The sequence below is a fragment of the Colias philodice genome, chromosome 29 (genome assembly GCF_061535455.1).
Source record: "Colias philodice isolate Cphi_HAF_F1 chromosome 29, ilColPhil1 Martin Lab GWU primary, whole genome shotgun sequence".
Taxonomy (NCBI): Eukaryota; Metazoa; Arthropoda; class Insecta; order Lepidoptera; family Pieridae; genus Colias; species Colias philodice.
In genome coordinates this window covers 3058831-3079182 of record NC_143114.1, presented here as the reverse complement: position 1 = coordinate 3079182, position 20352 = coordinate 3058831, and the positions used below count along the sequence as shown (strand labels likewise).

Sequence of the window (20352 nt, the reverse complement as noted above, 5' to 3'; positions counted from 1 at the left end):
CATACTTAAACAACAAAATTACGTCAAAAATTGTTTGCTAAATTTTTCCTAAAAATCCATGTTTTCTTCTCTTACGTACATACATATATACCGCTTCGCTAATATGAGCATTTTGTCTATGAAAACATAATCTTAAACGATAGCTCACGTGCGGGTGGCAAAGTTGGGCGGGTTGCTTGTTAGGGGTGTACACAAAGAGTTTTAAGAATTCATCTATGTGAAAAAAAAAACATTAATTTTATAAGTATTTTTTACGTATTCAGCGTATGCAAAACTATAACCTCTATTGAGCTTAGAATACCAACAGTGGGACACCCTATACAGGGTGTAATCGTTAAGTGTGCACAGGCGATTATTCCGTAACTATTACAGATATCAAAAAACTTTAAACTGATATCGAAAGTACTTAACCTAATGAGTAAAATGGCCATAATAAATTTTTAAAAATAATACGAGAAATATCTAAAAAATTAACTTTAAACCCTCCCATACATTTAGTATGAGATATGAATATCCCATGTACAGTCAGAAGCATAAATATATTACCATTTGCAGATTAGCAATAATATCTGTCATAAGAACGGGTTCAATAATATCTGTCTGCCCGTATACAGCAAAAATATCTGACATTAGTAGGCAGCATAATAAAGTGGCATCAAAATTATGTGACGAAAATGTTACAGCAAATAATTGTGACAACCTCTCGAAGCATAAATATGTGACGTCACCTAGGAGGCAATAATATCTGACACAATTTTATATTTCTGTATTGTAAAATATAATTGATTCCTCACAAAAAGCATAAATATGTGACACTAGCTTTCCGCCCGCGGCTTCGCCTGCGTTTTCACAGAAATACCGCATAGTTCCCGATCCCGTGGATATTTTGGGATAAAACCTATCCTAAGTGTTAACCCAAGTTACCCTTTATTTGTCTGCTAAATTTTATTGTAATCGGTTCAGTAGTATTTGCGTGAAAGAGTAACAAACACACACATACACATCCTCACAAACTTTCGCATTAATAATACTAGATTAGTAGGATAGGAAGTAGGATTATAGTAGGACTAGTAGGATAAGATAGGATAGGATTTTAAAAAGGCAAAACGTTATTTATTGAATTAGTGTTATGTTTTTTGCTGGGGTAAGAATATGAACAAAAGACACATTATATTTTGTAAATATTTTTTTTTTAATAAAATTACGATAATATAATAACTTGCCATAATTTTCGATACTCAATAAAATAATAGCAATATTATAGGTAAATGAAAATGAATAACGGAGCAATCGTGTCAAACGCCGCTAACGTCAAATATATAACAAAACATGTGACAAAACAATTTCTAAATAATACATGAAGGTTACACTGAACCTTCAAATAAAATAGATCTACCCAAGTGGGCATTCATATAAGTATATGAATACTTTAATTTTGTCATGATATGATATCCTTCTAATATTATAAATGCGAAAGTTCGTGAGTATCATGTAAGGATGTTTGTTACTCTTTCACACAAATAAAAGAGAAAATGGAATTTATCACACACATAGAAGGTAACTTGGATTAACGCTTATGAGAGCTTTTATCCTGGAAATCCCACAGGAACGGAAACTATGCGGGTTTTTCTTTGAAAACGCGGGCGAAGCCGCGGGTGTTAAACTAGTAGGATATATGTAATATCCAGACATACAATATGTAGTATACAACGACGGCACATATTAATTAATAATATGGTAATAATGTTTTTAAACAACGTAGTTAAAATAAAATTTATTTATTTTGTATTATCAATATTAAATTGAAAATAAAATTGTGTCAGATATTATTGCTTCCTAGTTGATGTCACATATTTATGCTTTTAGTGTGGAATCAACGCAAAATACAGAAATATAAAATTGTGTCAGATATTATTGCCACCTAGTCGGTGTCACATATTTATGCTTTTTGTGAGGAATCGATGCAAAATACAGAAATATGAAATTGTGTCAGATATTATTGCTTCCTAGGTAGTTGATGTCACATATTTATGCTTTTTGTGAGGAATCGATGCAAAATATAGAAATATGAAATTGTGTCAGATATTATTGCTTCCTAGTTGATGTCACATATTTATGCTTTTTGTAAGGAATCGATGCAAAATATAGAAATATGAAATTGTGTCAGATATTATTGCTTCCTAGTTGATGTCACATATTTATGCTTTTTGTGAGGAATCTATGCAAAATATAGAAATATGAAATTGTGTCAGATATTATTGCCACCTAGTTGATGTCACATATTTATGACTAGCGGTCCGCCCCGGCTTCGCCCGTGGTACATATTTCGAATAAAAGGTAGCCTATGTTCTTTCTCAGGGTCTAAAGATTATCTGTGCCAAATTTCATCAAAATCGGTCCAGTAGTTTATGCGTGAAAACCATACATACATACATACATACAAACCTTTCCTCTTTATAATATTATTAGTATAGAAGTATAGATTTGTATGAGGAATCGATGCAAAATACAGAAATATGAAATTGTGTCAGATATTATTGCTTCCTAGTTGATGTCACATATTTATGCCGTGAGAGGTTGGCACAATTATTTGCTGTAACATTTTCGTCACATAATTTTGATGCCACTTTATTATGCTGCCTACTAATGTCAGATATTTTTGCTGTATACGGGCAGACAGATATTATTGAATTAGTTCTAGTGACAGATATTTTTGCACATCGCCCCCTAGGCATATATTATTGCTCGTGACTGTACATGGGTTGATCCAAAAGTAATGATAATCAATATTAAACAAGGTCATTACAGTTAAAATAATTATGTATTTCTCTAGATAGTCTTCTTACTAGATAATATACTTCGATATTTTTTTTCCTTAACTTAGAAAAAAAAACTTTGACTTCATCTACAAAAACCCCTCAAAATCGGCCATCACTTCGCTGTCGTCTTAAAATTTTTTGTATCGACGGTGTTTCTTGTGCCGAGGTAAGAAATAGAATTAACTAGGAGCTAGATCTTACAAACAGGGTGGGTGTTCAAGCATTTTCAATGCCGATTTTTGATTGGCAGCCATCGCAACTGACGCTTTGTGATCTGGTGCGTTGTCTTGGTGAACCAACATTCAAGACCGAAGTTTGCCATGTCTCTTTTTCTTACTAACCTACCCGCAATCTTTTAATTTGGTCTGTGTAGTAAGAGCCCTGTGTAGTAGTGGCTATCTTCTTAAAATATTCCACATTTCTTCAGCGTCCCAAAAAACTACGGCTTTAATCTATCCCACTAATTTTCACTTTGAAAATCTTAATCTATAGAAATCCCTGATAGGAATACTCATCTTATCGCTATATATCGTTCTCCCTCTCTTAACCCTAAACCTTTTCTTGAGTCTATTTCCGAGGTTTTAAAAGACGTAAAGGGTTTTACTTGTAAAATACTAACAGGGGACATAAATATCGATATATTAGATACTTCCAGGACCACCGATTTAACATCTGAATATGTCTCTCGTTTGACTGAATTAGGTTACCTCAGTGCAATCAATATGCCGACTCATAACAAAACATGTTTGGATCATTTCTTTGTACAAACAGAGTACTCTGGAGAATCGTTTGTCTGTTCATCTGACGTAACTGATCATGACCTCATAATTCTTGGGATCTTAACCTCCCACAAGAATTCTGCTAAACACAGAAGACTCAGGCAAAAGATAGACGTCGAAGGCATCATTCAAGATCTTAAGGAATTAACTTGGAGTGAAGTCTTAAATTCCGATTGTGTCACAGAAGCAACTAATATGTTTATGACTACCATTACTAACTCTATAAAAAATCACACTAAAACTATTTGCATTAGTAGACGTAAAAATAACCTGCAAAACTGGATGACACCTGGACTTATACGCTGCAGTAGAACTAAGGATAAGCTCCACTCTCTTTCTAGACTAGACCCCAATAACGAAGAGAAAAGATTAGTTTTCACGAGATACAGAAACTTTTATATTACCTTGTTGCGTCGGCTAAAGGATGCTTATGATTCGAAGATTCTTCTTGAAGCTGAAAATAAACCTCGAACATTTTGGAAAACAATTAAAACCGTGACTGGCTCGGACAAGAAAAGAAAGGTCTCTGAAGAACTGCTTAACCTTGAACGTAATCCGATCCACTCGCTTAACACTTGTAACCAGTACTTTTCATCAATAGGCCAAAAATTGGCTAGCGCTACGTTAAATAAAACCAATGAAACGGAGATGTCTCTAGCTTCTAAAGTAACCTTGAAAAGCACTCCTGTAAACTCTTTCTTCATTGAACCAACTGATTGTCACGAAATCCATTGTATCATTAAATCACTTAGTAACAGTAGCAGTCCAGGATATGATGGTATGAATAATAGACTAATTAAATCAATTGCACTTTACATTCTCGAGCCTCTAACAGCTATAATTAATTTGAGTATCGCAAAGGGAGTTTTCCCCGAACCATGGAAGACCGCTATAATTACCCCCATCTATAAAGAAGGTAGTCGTAGCGATCCATGTAACTATAGACCCATATCGTTGCTGTCAACTTTCTCAAAAATATTGGAACGTTGTATTAGTAAGAGACTGATCAAATACTTAGAGTCTAACAAACTATTGGCGGATGTACAGTTTGGTTTCCGAAAAGCTAAGTCAACGGAAGATGCTGTTAGCCACCTGATAAACTTAGTGTCCTCTCACTTGGACAAGGGTAGAGCTTGCACAGGTGTTTTCCTTGATCTCAAAAAGGCGTTCGACACGGTATCTATACCAATTTTGCTTCGGAAACTGGAATGTATGGGAATAAGAGGTTGTGCTTTGGATTGGTTTCAAAGTTATCTTACAAACAGAACTCAACAACTTAAAGTTGAATCTTTTCTTAGTAAGCCTGAACACGTCTCTTTCGGTGTCCCGCAAGGGAGCATTCTTGGGCCGACTCTTTTTCTCATATACATCAATGACCTAATTTCATTGTCTCTTGATCAGGCTGATATGATTTGTTACGCAGATGACACGGCCCTGGCCCAGTAGACAAAGTAACAATTACAAAACGATAACGAAGTTAGAAATCGCAAAAATGTATGGGATTGACATACGCCGCGTTAGATCACGTGGTCTATCTAATGTCAATCCCATACATTTTTGCGATTTCTAACTTCGTTATCGTTTTGTAATTGTTACTTTGTCTAAGGCCCCTGGTCTTCCATGGCTCAACTTGGAAGAAATGTATATCGGCCGCTGAGCATGGTCTCTCGCAAGTAGCAACATGGCTACATAACAACCTCCTCACTTTAAATACTCAAAAAACTAAATTTTTAAGGTTTCACAAAACTGCTAGATCAGCGCCCAAAGATAACACCCCTCTTTTCATACATACTTGTTCAATGAGCTCCGTTGATGGCATGAGACTTTGTTCTTGTGTCTCTATCGATGGATCTCAGGACACAAGATACTTGGGTGTCTTGATTGATGATCGTCTCTCCTTTCGACCGCATATAAACGTAACTGCTGAACGTACAAGGAAACTAATATATATCATGAAGAACCTCCGGAATAAAGTTACTCTGGATATTCTGATGAGGATTTACAAAGTATTATGCCAACCTATTATAACTTACTGCGTCTCGATCTGGGGTTCTGCTCCTACCTCTGCTCTAATAAGACTCGAAAGAGCTCAGAGATCGGTACTTAAAGTCATGTTAAAAAAACCCTTTCGTTTCCCAACCTCGTCACTCTATTCTGAATCTAAAGTTCTAAGTGTTAGACGCCTTTTCATTCTGCATTCAGTCCTTAGGATATATAAAACAGCTTCATCTAATCAACCATACTCAAATAACAGGCGAAATAACTTACAACTCCCTAGATTGAATACTTCTTTTGCAAAACGTGCACCGAATTATATGTGGCCACTTTTATACAATAAAATCAAGAGACACTTGGACCTATCTAAAAGTAGTTACATTACTAAAGACATGCTAACGAAATTGCTGCTCTCCTGGGACTATGATAAGACTGAGCAATTTGTACGACTTCAACTTTTTTGAACTATACCTACTAGTTACGCGACGCTTGATGGGCCAGTGCTGTTGTGTTCAATAAGTATGTGACAGGCTTTTTGAGTAGCGATTGTTGTTTAAATTAATTTGACATATTTGTTTTTCTTCTATTCTTTTCTTTTTTTTTAATTTAATTTAAATGAATTTAATGAATTAAAATAATATTCTTATGTAATACTTGAATACGAATTTAAATATTAATCACATAATCTATGCCGCTCCGTTATAAATTATATTATATTGTTAATCGTTTTTTGGTCCCGCAGGACAGGCTTCGCCTAGTGCGGGAACCAATGAATCTCATAATTATATTAATATCAAATTATTAAATTAACTAATATTGTAAAATACACCATATTGTAATAATCTTGTTTGTAAATAAAGGAATTATTATTATTATTATTTATTTATTATCTTCACCGTCACTTTGGAAGCTCGCATCCAGGCCATTGATTGTTTCTTGGTTTCAGCATAAACATGGTGAACCCAGGTAACGCCCATAGTCACAAATCGTGACAAAAAATTATCCTGATCTCATTAAAAATTTAGAAATTCACCCTCTAAATGTCGAATCGTTGTTTCTTCTTTTCGTCGGGAAACATTCTGGCTCGCACTGTTCACATTAAAATTAATGTTAATACTTGGAAACGTGGCCTGTAGATATAATTTTTTTGTGATAACTTAGTGATTACATGAGCAAGCATAAAACATTTATTTTATATTTTTATGTGCACAGGAAATACCCAATTATCATTACTTTTGGATCAACATATACATTTAATATGAAAGATTTTAGCTTTTTTTTTTGTTTTTTTTGGTTTTCTGCTTTAATTACTTCGCAAATTTGGAGGGAAGTTCATTTAGAAACTGTAAATAGACCTCCTCATTGTATTGCACAATAAGGACGTCACTTCGAAAATCTACTATGAATACAAAATGTATGGGAAATAAATTGTATGGGAGCGTTTAATGTAACATTTTTGGTTATTTCTCATTTTATTTTTAAAAATTTATTATGGCCATTTTACTCATTAGGTTAAGTACTTTCAATATCAGTTTAAAGTTTTTTGATATCTGCAATAGTTACGGAATAATCGCTTGTGCACACTTAACGATTACACCCTGTATATACAGGGTGTCCCACTGTTGGTATACTAAGCTCAAAGGAGGTTATAGTTTTGCATACGCTGAGTACGTAAAAAATACTTATAAAATTCCAGATGCATTTTTTTTTCAAATAGATGAATTCTTAAAACTTTATGTGTACACCCATAACAAGCAACCCGCCCAACTTTGCCACCAAAACGTGTGCTATCGTTTAAGATTATATTTTCATAGACGAAATGCTCATATTAGAAAAGCGGTATATGCCGGCTGCGCGAAGTTAGAAAAGAAAACATGGATTTTCAAGAAAAATTTCGCAAAAAATTTTTGACGTAATTTTGTTGTTTAAGTATTTTTTACGTGATCAGTGTATGTAAAACTACAAGTCCCTTCGCGCTTAGTATACCAATAGTGGGACACCCTGTATACTTTAATCATTAATAATCCTCATTCCTTTCTTACTAATACTGTTACTTGACTTCGTCTATATTAGGCAAAGAGTTTTTTCTAGATGTGACTTATAAAAGTTTGAATATCAAAAATGCTGTGATCTTAGCAATATATGTTTTCTTATTGTATCAACTAGAAATTAGTCAAATTGAATTGTAAATAATATGTTATAGCTATTGAATAAATGATATAGATTTTGAAAGAATTGTTTTATTTTTACCAACCTTTACAAGAATACATAATATGTAACAACATTAATTTGTTACATCTATACCAATATCAGACCGCCTCCTTGGTTACAGTGGTTGACGCCTGAGCGTAGAACCGAGAGGTCCTGGGTTCGATTCCCGGTGGAGACGAAGGAAAAAAACGTCTCGGTCTGGTAGGACACAGAAGGCTGATCGTGATCACCTACTTGTCCCTAAAGAAAATCGATCAATGAAACAGATGTACACATAATGCACCTGCCCCTTACCCCACTTGGGGACACGGGACTTCACTATACTAATATTATAAAGAGGAAATTTGTATGTATGTTTGTAACGAATAGACTCAATAAGCACTGGATGGATTTGGATGAAACTACAGAAAATTTTTAAACTGTGCTTGGTTCTACATCAGAATAATACTCAGTAAGTAAAATCCTACTGTGTGTGTGTCTCATATAATCATAATATTATGTATTACACATATAGACAGGCCTCCTATGATGGTTATGGTGCTTTTCCACCAGAGATGTGCTATGCTACGTTGGGGATGCGTTTGATATCCACCATTCATATTCATGGATGCAATTAGCTTAGCACTGATAGAAACGGACTCAATTACTAAGATGTGTTTACTGTTTATATGGAAGAATGCGTGCTATGGGTGCATCGTATAGCTCGAGCTGCGCATCTTCCTCGCGCAGCTACATAGCTTAATATAAGTGATCTCATACTTAAACAGCTTAGCTATTATTATTTTCGCAGTATAGATGCATACAGCATAGCATACCTATAGTTCCGGCAATAAGGCGGGGTTATCTTCTGATACCGACGTCTATTGCCACCTTATGGGCTTGGGTGAGCCGCCAAGTCGCGGCAATCTCCACGTACGCGGTGGGGGTATAAGGCCTGGCTGTTAACCCCTGCCGCCGAAGGTGAACGCAGGCCACCGTTGGGTTTTAGTGGGTATGGCTTCTCGCGAGTCCCACATACCCCCTCACGCAGAAAAACTGCAGAGGGGGATACGTAAATGCATTTCCCAACGTTAAAAAAAAAAAAAAAAGCATACCTATAGCACAGAATACATAATAGTAGCTAAACGCTACAGAACGGACACTCTCCGCCTCCCGCCAAAATTAAACTTACCTCACCCCCGCGCGATCAGACATAAAATGGGCCATATTTTTCGGCAAGGACGATACGCAACGAAGATTGACAACATTAATCAAATTGACTTAAAGTAATTTTATTATTTTGGATTTGTGATTATCGTTTTTCGTAGAAAATGGTTAGATATTGTGCTGTTTACGGATGTATTTCATCAGAAAAACGCGAATTTTTTTTTACGCTAGTCACAAATGGTTGGCAACCATAAAGCGTTAACACACACATTTGCAGTCTCTACAGTGTGACTGTCAAAACGATCATTTTGTATGGAGTGTCCGGGGTGTGCCTATAGTAGAAAAACACCCTTAATTCCATAATATTTCAATGCTAGCCACAAAGTATACCTACATGTTTAGAAAACTTGTTTTGGAGTAGAGATGTGTGATGTGTTTAGAAAAACAGTCCTTTAAAATGCGTAAGGTCTGCATTTTCTCATAATGTTTACAAATAAAAAAACGTTGTATGGTTTTATGAAACCACGGTAAAAGTGAAACTTACGCGACATGCGCTACACAGATCAAAAAGTTTGAGACGATGTAATAAAAGTTTCACTTTAAAATTATATTGAATCAAATGCGTTTCAGAACATTGATCATAATGTACTGGTGCATTTCTTAGTGCATTTTGACCAAACGAATGCGCTGATTACACCTAACGAGTACAGTGGCGAGTCAGTAAATACGCTCTCGGCCGAGACAGTTGCCGAACCGAGTGGGTGTTTACACGTATTTCACTAGTGGCGAGTCAGTTCAGTTTTGATCACGACGCGGACGTCTGCAATAGATCGAAAAAAAAAAGAATTTAAACGGGTTTTAACTTTTAAATCGGCTGTTACCAGATATTATTAACGAATTGTGGGATTTATTAGAAATAATAAATAAAAATAATAATTCTTTGAAAAAATACAATGACGAAACGAACGAGTGGCGAGTGGCCGAGTGACGCGACGAGTGCGTGTTTATACCTGCCGAGCGGGATAGCGAGTGGGTACTCGGCCGAGTAAACAAATTGGGATTCTAGTGACTGTCTCGCCGCTCTTCTCGGCCGAGTACTCGGCCGAGCACTCGTTGCAGTGTTTATACCAACCGAGCACTCGGCCGAGGACACTGACTCGCCACTGTACTCGTTAGGTGTAATCGCCGCAGAACATAGAGTAAGAGCTAGAGCATTCTTTCGCTTCGTGTTCATCTTTAGTGTAAATGAAAGCTCGTTATATTAAAACATTGCGTAGAATTTTTTCGAACGCACTAAGAACAACGCAAGAATGCTCTACGCCTGTTTACACAATTTGACATAGTGGGTTTAGAATGCGCATTGCGAATTCGCTTGTTCGATCTAAATGCACTGTTATATATGTGTAACTCCTGTTACCTACTTTAATAAATAGGATTAGCATAAAAAAAATCAAGGCTGTTCTTTATAATTAAAAAAAAAAAACGAATTACTAACCTTGACCATATTTTTTATAACATTATAACTTATATTAAATTGGACTTATGCATCGTTAAATACGAGTTATGTCCGTTAAGAAACACCAATATGGGTTTTTTTTCTCAATAAGTCAGGGATGAAAAATATAACTAAAAAAAGTACTGCCATTCCATCCATTTTGGGACTTCTTCTTCTTCGTCATATCACTCTCGTCAGAGCGAACGTGGTCAACATGAGGTTTGGGGGGGTAGATGTTACCCGCTTCACGATATTCCGCCATATCTCTCTGTTTCCTGGCATTCCGCTACACTCGTGAAGTGAATCGCCAATCTGAATCCGCCAACAGCCTTAATTTGATCGGTCCATCGATATGGATTCCAAATTGTAGCACGAGGCAAAAAGCTTTTTTTAAACTGTTGTCAAGATGGTGTGGATGAAATTTAAGCGTGTGTGCTATATGGTGGTGGAATTTAGCAGCAGACAGCGATCCAAACAGTTCATCAGAGAACTCTCTATGATAGATGCGTTACAATACGCATAAGTATGCGACTTCTCTACGCAGTAATAGAGAATGAAGCCGAGAACGAGTCGCACAGCACATAATGACCCATTGTTCTAAAATATATTCTTCATGGGTAGATATATATTATGTTGTTGGACCCATTAGTGTAATTTTAACAAAAAATGTCAATGTCCATTATAGGAACCAAAGCAAATCCAGTCATGGACAATTGTTGTACAATATTGGAACCCTTTGTTTGAAATCGTCGTGATAGGTATATTATTAATCAGAATGAAAAGACAATACAGAAAAGGGCATGTAATTAATACCTTTAAAAAAAGTTTATTTTCGACATATGTCCATAAATGGATATATCCATAGAATTAAATCCAGTTATGGACACTGAAGAATTTTATTTAAACAACATAACCTATCATGATACTAAATCGTGTAATATTTCGTGCACTTAACTACTATAAATAAAAGTAATATCAGATTTTGCTGACATTTATACAAAAATTCTTATAACCAAAATTGTGTCCTCACTTCCTTAAGGATTTCCTTAGTAAAAACGGATTTCTTCGAAACGAGTCGCAGCAACTAAACATAACGTTCTGCCATCTTCAAACGTTTTGGCCGAATAAGATGAAATGTCGTATTTTGATAGCTTATGAACCAAACTTTTATTTTAAGTATTGCCAAATTATATAACGTTAATTTTGGTCTTAATATTTAAATTTAATATTTATTTTGTCCATTACTGGATGCTTGTCCACCACTGGTGCCGTTACGTTAGTTAGGTATTTAAATAAAAAACAATTTAACAGAATCAGACTTTATTAATCAAAAAAGTAAATCAAACCAATAATTCCTTATTATTAAATAAAAACAACAATTTTATTTAACATAAAATATACCATGCTACAGTGTATAGAAATTTGATATTTAAATTCACAAGTTTATAAAATTTCTGAGCAGATTTTGATGGATTTTAACGATATTAATAAGCAAAAAGGTGTTAGATAGTTTATGAATTATGATCTTTCCGTGGGCACTTCGAAATGTGGCTAATTAGCCACATTTTAATACAGTTGTCTCATTCGCTCATCAATCGTGCCATCTCACTTTGACGACTGCCGTTTTTGAAGATCGAATGTTGTGTTGGTAACATAGCTAGGTACATTTTTAACAATATCATTTTTAATTTTTAACATTGATAGAAAATAAATAAGATCCACATAACAGTCTTGCATTCAATAAAATTATAAACTTACACGAAAAAAAAAACAAATTCTTATTTTATTATAAGTATAACTATTAACTATGTATAATAATTAGTTCATACTATATTTGTTTTTTATTTGTTTCCAATATTCAATGCAATACTTCAACATTATGCTCCATGCGCACGTGGTGAGTCCATGCGTCGATGTTTTGAAATAGCTGTAAAAGATAATTTCTTTTAAAAACATAAGTATGGTCTTACCACAAAACAATTTCTAACTTTAAACCAGGGATTTGTCACTTTAATAGTTGTCTATGTGAAATACAACAAAACCAGATTAAAGAGAAGACGCGTTTAAAGTTAAACCCTATCCAAAGTTTTTTGTGGTAAGACATAATATTTTATTCCCACAATTTCCAAATTTTAATTGACAATTGCGACAAGTAAATTATAATTAGTATAACATACTAGCTTTCCGCCTGCGGCTTCGCCCGCTTTGTCTAGTACCTAATCTATACATATACCGGGTGTCCCACTGTTGGTATACTAAGCTCAAAGGAGGTTATAGTTTTGCATACGCTGAGTACGTAAAAAATACTTAAAAAATTCCAAACGCATTTTTTTTTCAAATAGATGAATTCTTAAAACTCTATGTGTACACCCCTAATAAGCAACCCGCCTAACTTTGTCACCCGCACGTGAGCTATCTTTTAAAATTATGTTTTCATAGACAAAATGCTCACATTAGCGAAGCGGTATAAGCCGCCTGCGCGAAGTTAGAGAAGAAAACATGGGTTTTAAGGAAAAAAATTAGCAAAAAAATTTTAACGTAATTTTTTGTTAAGTATTTTTTACGCGATCAGTGTATGCTTAACTACAAATCCCTTCGCGCTTAGTATACCCTGTATAAAGCTGAAGAGTTTATTTGTTTGTTTGAACGCGGTAATCTCGAGAACTACCGGTCTGATTTGAAAAATTCTTTCGGTGTTAGCCCATTTATCGAGGAAGTTTATAGGCGCTATTATCATCTCGATAAGACCAACAGGAGCGGAGCACTGCGGGTAAAACCGCGGGGCATAGCTAGTAATTTATATACTAAAACCTTCCTCTTGAATCGCTCTATCAATTAAAAAAAAAACCGCATCAAAATCGTTGCGTAGTTTTAAAGATTTAAGCATACATAGGGACATAAGGACAGAGAAAGCGACTTTGTTACATACTATCTAATCTATATATCTATGTATGTTCATGAGTGATGAGTATCCAAATGATAGCATTTTTGGTAAACTAATTTTCTTCAGATATTGTAGTGTCTTTCTTTGTATTCACTACCCAATACTTACAAATACCTCTAAATAAGAAGTAACTCAGTCATTTGTATTTGTACAATACCTAACTACATAATACCTATATACATTAATTATAACTATAACTATTCCCAGTTAGCAACTGGCCAGTGCCCAGTGTCACATATGAGAGACTCGCTATCGTGTGCCCAGTGTCCAGTGTCCAGTGTCCAGTGTCCAGTGTCCAGTGTCCAGTGTCCAGTGTCAAGTGTCCGGTGTCCAGTGTCAAGTGCCCAGTGCCCAGTGTCCAGTGTCCAGTGTCCAGTGTCCAGTGTTCAGTGTCCAGTGTCCAGTGTCCAGTGTCAAGTGTCAAGTATCCAGTGTCCAGTACCCAGTGCAAAGTGTCCAGTGTCCAGTGTCCATGCCCAGTGCCCATGCCCAGTGTCCAGTGCCCAGTGCCCACCTCGTGGCAGTACTCGCACGGGTACAGCTGCAAGCCGTGGGCCGCTACATGCCGCCGCAAGTGTTCAGCCGACTGCATGTTCGCGCCGCAAGTGTCGCATATGAGAGACTCGCTGTCGTTAGTGTCTTCTGTGTCTATGGGGGGAGGGTCGCGGGTTTTAGCGCGTTTCGGTTCGCGCGGCTCGTAGTACGGACACGCTGGAAAGGATGATTCGTACATATGAATACGAGACACTTATAATATACAAGGATCTGTATGTAAATAGATATCTAATATGTTTATGATATATGTATTATGTTTTTTTTAATGTCTGTAAAAAAAATCTTTTTTTCTATCTTTCTTTCAATACCATTACACACACACACACACACACACAAATACACATAAAACGATACAAATAATTATGTTTAAACAATAAAATAAAAAATTCCTTCAAATTTTCGGAACAAAACAAATTTAAATGTCCACAGTCCACAAGCACCAGCTTTCAAATAAAAAAAGAATTATCAAAATCGATTCACCCAATCAAAAGTTGTAGGTAACTAAGCTCAAAAAAAGCTATATAATTTTAGACATGCACTTTGCACAAACACCATTTAACAGAATTAATCCATAGTCCATACTAATATGTATTATAAATGCGAAAGTAACTCTGTCTGTCTGTCTGTTACTCAATCACGCCTAAACTACTGAACCAATTTGCATGAAATTTGGTATGGAGATATTTTGATACCCGAGAAAGGACATAGGCTACCTTTTATTGCGAAATATGTACCACGGGCGAAGCCGGGGCGGACCTCTAGTGTAACATAAAGTTATGCGAACACACACATAAAAAAAACGAAATACTCACTGCCATGGCCGACGTGCGTCTTATAAAACGTCACCAAAACCTTATCCAAAGTCTCCGTAACGATCATGTGTGCGGGACACGCTTTGCCGGTTTTGTATATCTGTCTCTCGGGTGCCGGACGCTTGCCCTTGCCCTGTTTTGATGGTGTTTTGAACATTTAATAGGCTAATATAATATTATAATATTTTATTTGGTAACATTGAATTGAATTTACAAATTATACAAAACAGAAAATACCAAGGTGAAGGGTTGGATCATAATATGTGGTTAATATAATGTATTAACTATTAAATAAAGAAAAAAATATTTTACGGTACAATTATTTAGCACAAAAATTAATCAATTTCAATGAAAAAATTTTTATTAAAAGAAAAGCCCACATTTTTTCCAAACACCCTTTAATCAGTCTCTTTGTCGAAGGTCTTAATGCGTTTTTTTTTTCTATAAAATACATTAACAATAAGTAATAACTATAAAATAGGCCATTATTACTAACCTGATACACATAAATGCCTGACTGACTACACATATAGTGCGACCGAACACCCTCTATAGTCTGCTTGCTGGCTGTCGTCTTACGAAAACGGTACTTTGTTTCCTCTTGTATCGCACTCTTGTATAGCATGAAGTCTAGGAAAATTTGATTTTTTTTTTTAAATAAAATTAGAGTTTTTGTGATCTTTAATTTAATATTTAAATTTTTTAACTAAGAACAAATAGGGTATGTAGGGCTTTAAATATTAAAATTTGCTTTTAGTTAATATGTGTGCAGTGTGTGTGTTTCGCGTGTATGAATATGCACCTTTTTTGTGTACGTATAAATGTACGTGTTTGTTTGTAATTGTCGTGTACGTACGTGTGTATTCATCAGCATATGTCTATGTTTGTGTATACGCATGCAAGTGTGTGTGCGCGCGTATATATGTGCTTTTTTTGTTATATATTGGAATGCGTGTGCGTGAGTGTGTGTATACGTGTGTATACTCTAGTAGATTGTGTGTGTGTGTGTATAATCACCATCCAAGTGCTGAAATACAGTTGTTCGACTTGTTCAGTCTAATGTGTGCTTGTATGTGCATATAAGTGTTTTGTCGTTAAATGTGGTAATTTGTCGACTTATGTGCCTGTGCGTGTTTTTGCATGTGTAATGTGTATACATGAGAATACATCAGCATGCTTATGTGTGTGTATGTATACTCACCGTCCATAGTGCTGAACTCCAGTTGCTCGACTTGTTCAGTCAAGTTGTGTTTGTGTAGCAAGTGTGCGCTAAAGTTGGCGCCGTAACTCACTCGCTCAGAGCATAGTGGGCAAAAGAACGCTTTGCGCTTTTCCACCTATATTGGAATATATTTGGTATTTATATATACTCACATCAATTATGATTTAGATTGTTTCGCAAAATATACTCGAACGATTTAAAAAACATAACTTTCTATTAGAAAATCACATCTTTACTGATACACAAACACAAGTCAATAGCAATGCTTCGCCCGCATCAATGATATATTTATTTACTAGCTTTCCGCCCGCGGCTTCGCCCGCGTTTTCAGAGAAAAACCCGTTCCCGTAGGATTTCCAGGATAAAACCTATCCTATGTCCTTTCTCGGGTATCAAAATATATCTATACCAAATTTCATGCAAATTGGTTCAGTAGTTCAGGCGTGATTGAGTAACAGACAGACAGAGTTACTTTCGCATTTATAATATTAGTATGGATTTATCTTTTATTGTACATACAGACCAGGGCAAACAAGCTTAGACCACCTTATATTCTTTTAATCAGTATAAAAAGTAGCCATAGTTACTCCTTCTTATGAAAACAGCTGTTTGTTAGTGAAAGTGCTGCCAAAATTGGTCCAGCTGTTACAGAGATTAGCCGGAATAAACAGACAGGCAAAAACTTAGAGCTTTAATACTCTAATGATGAAAATGGGAAAAAAGCGATTTTGGTATATTATGTATGTCTCGGTCTGAAATCTGAACACAGAAGGAATCACCAACTTGTAAGAAAATAGTAAATAAATAATAAAGAAAATCGATCAGTGCAACAGATGTATAATAATTCATCTGCTTACCCCACTAGGTTTCTTCATTTATACCTTATATATAATATAATATATATAAGGTATAAATGAAGAAACCTATATAATTTATATTTAATGTCCTATAATATTTATATTTATTTATATATTTATTTATTTATTATACCATGTGTATACTCCAATACGCATGTAGTAAAAAGCAGTTATTTTTATATTTTAACACAAACAGACTTATTATTTCTATACTAGTATATGTACTTATAGATTAAGGATTACCTCAAAACCATGAGCTTTCCACAGGTGAGCATTCAAAACTTGCTTCTGACTGAAGTCTCTGCCACAAATGTGGCATTTCTTACGATCGCGAGACGAATATTTAGGAGTGTGGTCGTTGCAGAGTTTTACTAAGGGGAAAAAAGGAATTATTATCGATAGAGGATTATATTCCTTTGCGTTTTGACGTTTGTCTCGGCCCTCTGATCATGTATGAAATGGGTTAATACTGCGTGTCACAATAATGAGTAAAATATAATAATTAATAGCCCATTTCAATTACATTTTCAGTCAAAAGTCAATAATTACTCACGTCCATGTTTCATTCTCAGGTGAGTGAAGCAAGCCTTCTTACTGTTGTAAACATTATCACAAAAGTGACAGGCGTACTGTCGATTTTCGTTCTCCGACACACCGCTGTGACATCTGCCCATGTAAATGTTAATTAATTAGAAATCGGAAAAAGTGTTGGATCGCTGGATAAATGCAGGTGAATTTGTTGCCAATTTTTTGCTGCAAAAAAGTCGTTTCGATTTTCGGTAGATAAACATAAAAAATAATTTATTGCTGCTTACATTGTTCACTGTCACAGTGTACAGAGAAAATCGACAGTTAAGCTGGCGTGGCCAGTGTTATTTTTGGCGCTATTGAAAATAAATCAAAATCGACCTTGCTGATTTTCAGCGATTGGTTTGAGCAACAAAATCGTCATTATAGCAACTAATTAGCAACAAAAAAGCAACACATTCTGGCGTTGTTTTTTTTTAATTTCGCTGATTTTTCATCGCCAGCTTTACAGACCTCAAATGCTCAGCCAAATGACACACTTAACCACACTGTCTGCTTTCCAAACGCCTTCTTTTCTTCAACCTTCCAGCTACTATTGCTATTCCCTAACTTTCCAGAAGCCTCTACCATTCTAGAACAGCCCAAAGCTATCTATTTCCTCTCTCCTACGCCAATTTTTCAAACTATTTCCTAGATCCCACACTGCACCACTATTTTCACTTCCCATTTAGCACACAACGCCACAATTTCAACTATTCCTCCTACCCCAAAGCCACCTGCTCATATGATCAGCCAGATCTCTCAACGAGGCCCCACAATAACCCTACTAAAATGCACACGCTAGTACTATTTCCACTTCGAAATATCGCACTATCCATTTTTTCCGCTTTTTCTCTTCCCTATATTAAGCCACATGCTGTACTCAGCCATTTTTCACACTTAACACTTTTTCCACTATCCAGCCACCATACTATGCCACTATTTCCTCTCTCAAGCCACTATTTCCTCTCCCAAGTCACTATTTCCTCTCCAAGCCACTATTTCCTCTCCAAGCCACTATTTCCTCTCCCAAGCCAGTATTTCTTCACCCAAGCGCCTTTTTCTTCTCCCCAAAAGCTACCTGCTCAAATGATCAGCAAGATCTCTCAACGAGGCCCCACAGATTCCACACTCCCGTACTCTCCGCCCAGTTTTAGGTTCGAGTCCGTGCACTAAGCGGATGTGATGGTGTATCTCTTCTACTGTATTCATTTGTAAGTCGCAATATATGCAAGTGGTTTCGTCGAGCGCTTCGATCTCGTGTTCTTCGTCGTCGTCTGGAGGAATTAAGATGAATTCTTTTGGTGTTTAAATTATGGTAAAAAGAGAAATGTCGATCATGTCGCGGGATTCATATGCTAAGTCGAACCGTGTCTTTCACCACTGTACTTAAGGAGAAAGACGCGATTCAAACCCAAAATGTTTGAGTTTGAAAAAGATCGAGATTTTTTTTAAATACCTAAGTAACTATTTAAATATATTTTTTTTTAATACCTAACTATATAATATGTAGGTAAATAGTATTTAATGCGATATGAAATTTAAAAATTATTATCTATTATATATATTTGTGTTTGTTTGTTGCTCTTTCACGCAAATACTACTGAACCGATTATAATGAAATTAAGCACACATATAGAGGAACTTGGATTAACACATAGGATAGGTTATATCTCGGAAATCCCACGGGAACGGAAACTATGCGAGTTTTCTTTGAAAACGCGGGCGAAGCCGCGGAAAATCTAGTTACCTATCACATAACGTAAACTATGCTGAATCGAAATACGCAGCCAAATTCTGATATTTTAATTATGTAGGTAAGTTTTTCTATTTTCTACACAAAATCTAAATAAATCGTAACAGTAATAAAAATTTATTCCCTCATATTATTTCCCATTTAAAAACCACTCCCATTCAAATATTCAATTAATGTTAAGATTTAAAAAACGGTGTTTAAATTAGTACAAGGTTTTGAGTATATAATATACTAGCTTTCCGCCTGCGGCTTCGCCCGCGTTTTCAAGGAAAACCCGCATAGTTCCCGTTCCCGTGGGATTTCCGGGATAAGACCTAGCCTATGTTACTCGTGGATAATGTAGCTTTCGAATGGTGAAAGAATTTTTAAAATCGGTCCAGTAGTTTATGAGCCTATTCATTACAATCAAACAAACAAACAAACAAACAAACAAAGTTTTCCTCTTTATAATATTAGTGTAGATAGTGTAGATGTAGATGTAGAAGTGTAGATTATTTAACTGTAAATTCAACACAGCATACATACCTTCCTCATCATTCCCACATCCCGAACTGCGGAAGCCACTCTGTCCTGGCATAGAATCTTCCGCTTCTAAGATTGTCTCATCTAGATATTCCTCATCTAAAAAAATATAAATTGAATTAAATATTTAGTTATAAATAAAAACTAGTTTTAAAATAAATGCAGATGGATAAAAATACCGTTATATAACTATAAGACACACGTGAAACTACTTTAGAATCAAACATTCGTCAAACTGAAAGATTATCTTCGAAATAAATACCATCATAAATCATAATATAGCCGCCAAACATTATATTATAAACTTATGTATCTAGTAACAATCAACTAAATAATAATAGTTTAAAAAAACTAAAAAACACGCTTTTTATAGAAAACCGAACTAAAAAATAGAAAATTTTATCAAATTAGTGTATTGTCATCGGTCCTCAATAAATCTACAAAGTTTGAACGAAATCTGGCCGTTTAAAGTGGGTCAAAATCGCGCCCAAAGAAGTCGGTTACAAACATACAAACATACAGGTGAAGCTAATAATATTATTAAAGCGTGTAATATTAAAGCGTGTAATAAAGCGTGTAATAAAGCGTGTAAAAACCGTTCTCGTAACGGCCCTTCCGTTTCTTTTCCGTTTGGAAATTACGAAAAACGAACGAACATAGTTCAGAATCTTA

General features: G+C 35.4%; 1 protein-coding gene across 2 annotated transcripts in view; it reads right to left on the bottom strand.

Moving 5' to 3' along the window:
• Nucleotides 1-11840: 11840 nt before the first annotated feature.
• Nucleotides 11841-20352, bottom strand: part of LOC149475831 (uncharacterized) — a 13197-nt gene continuing 4685 nt past the window's right edge. For both annotated transcript variants that reach the window (XM_089712885.1, XM_089712884.1), the window contains exons 3-11: nt 19684-19779; nt 18484-18679; nt 17389-17501; nt 17079-17206; nt 15958-16093; nt 15253-15386; nt 14757-14889; nt 13904-14100; nt 11841-12372 (exon numbers count right to left, since the gene is read on the bottom strand). In XM_089712885.1, the coding sequence (XP_089569011.1) occupies nt 12304-12372; nt 13904-14100; nt 14757-14889; nt 15253-15386; nt 15958-16093; nt 17079-17206; nt 17389-17501; nt 18484-18679; nt 19684-19779 (1202 nt within the window). In that variant the 3' untranslated portion in view covers nt 11841-12303. The remainder of the gene's footprint in view (nt 12373-13903; nt 14101-14756; nt 14890-15252; nt 15387-15957; nt 16094-17078; nt 17207-17388; nt 17502-18483; nt 18680-19683; nt 19780-20352) is intronic.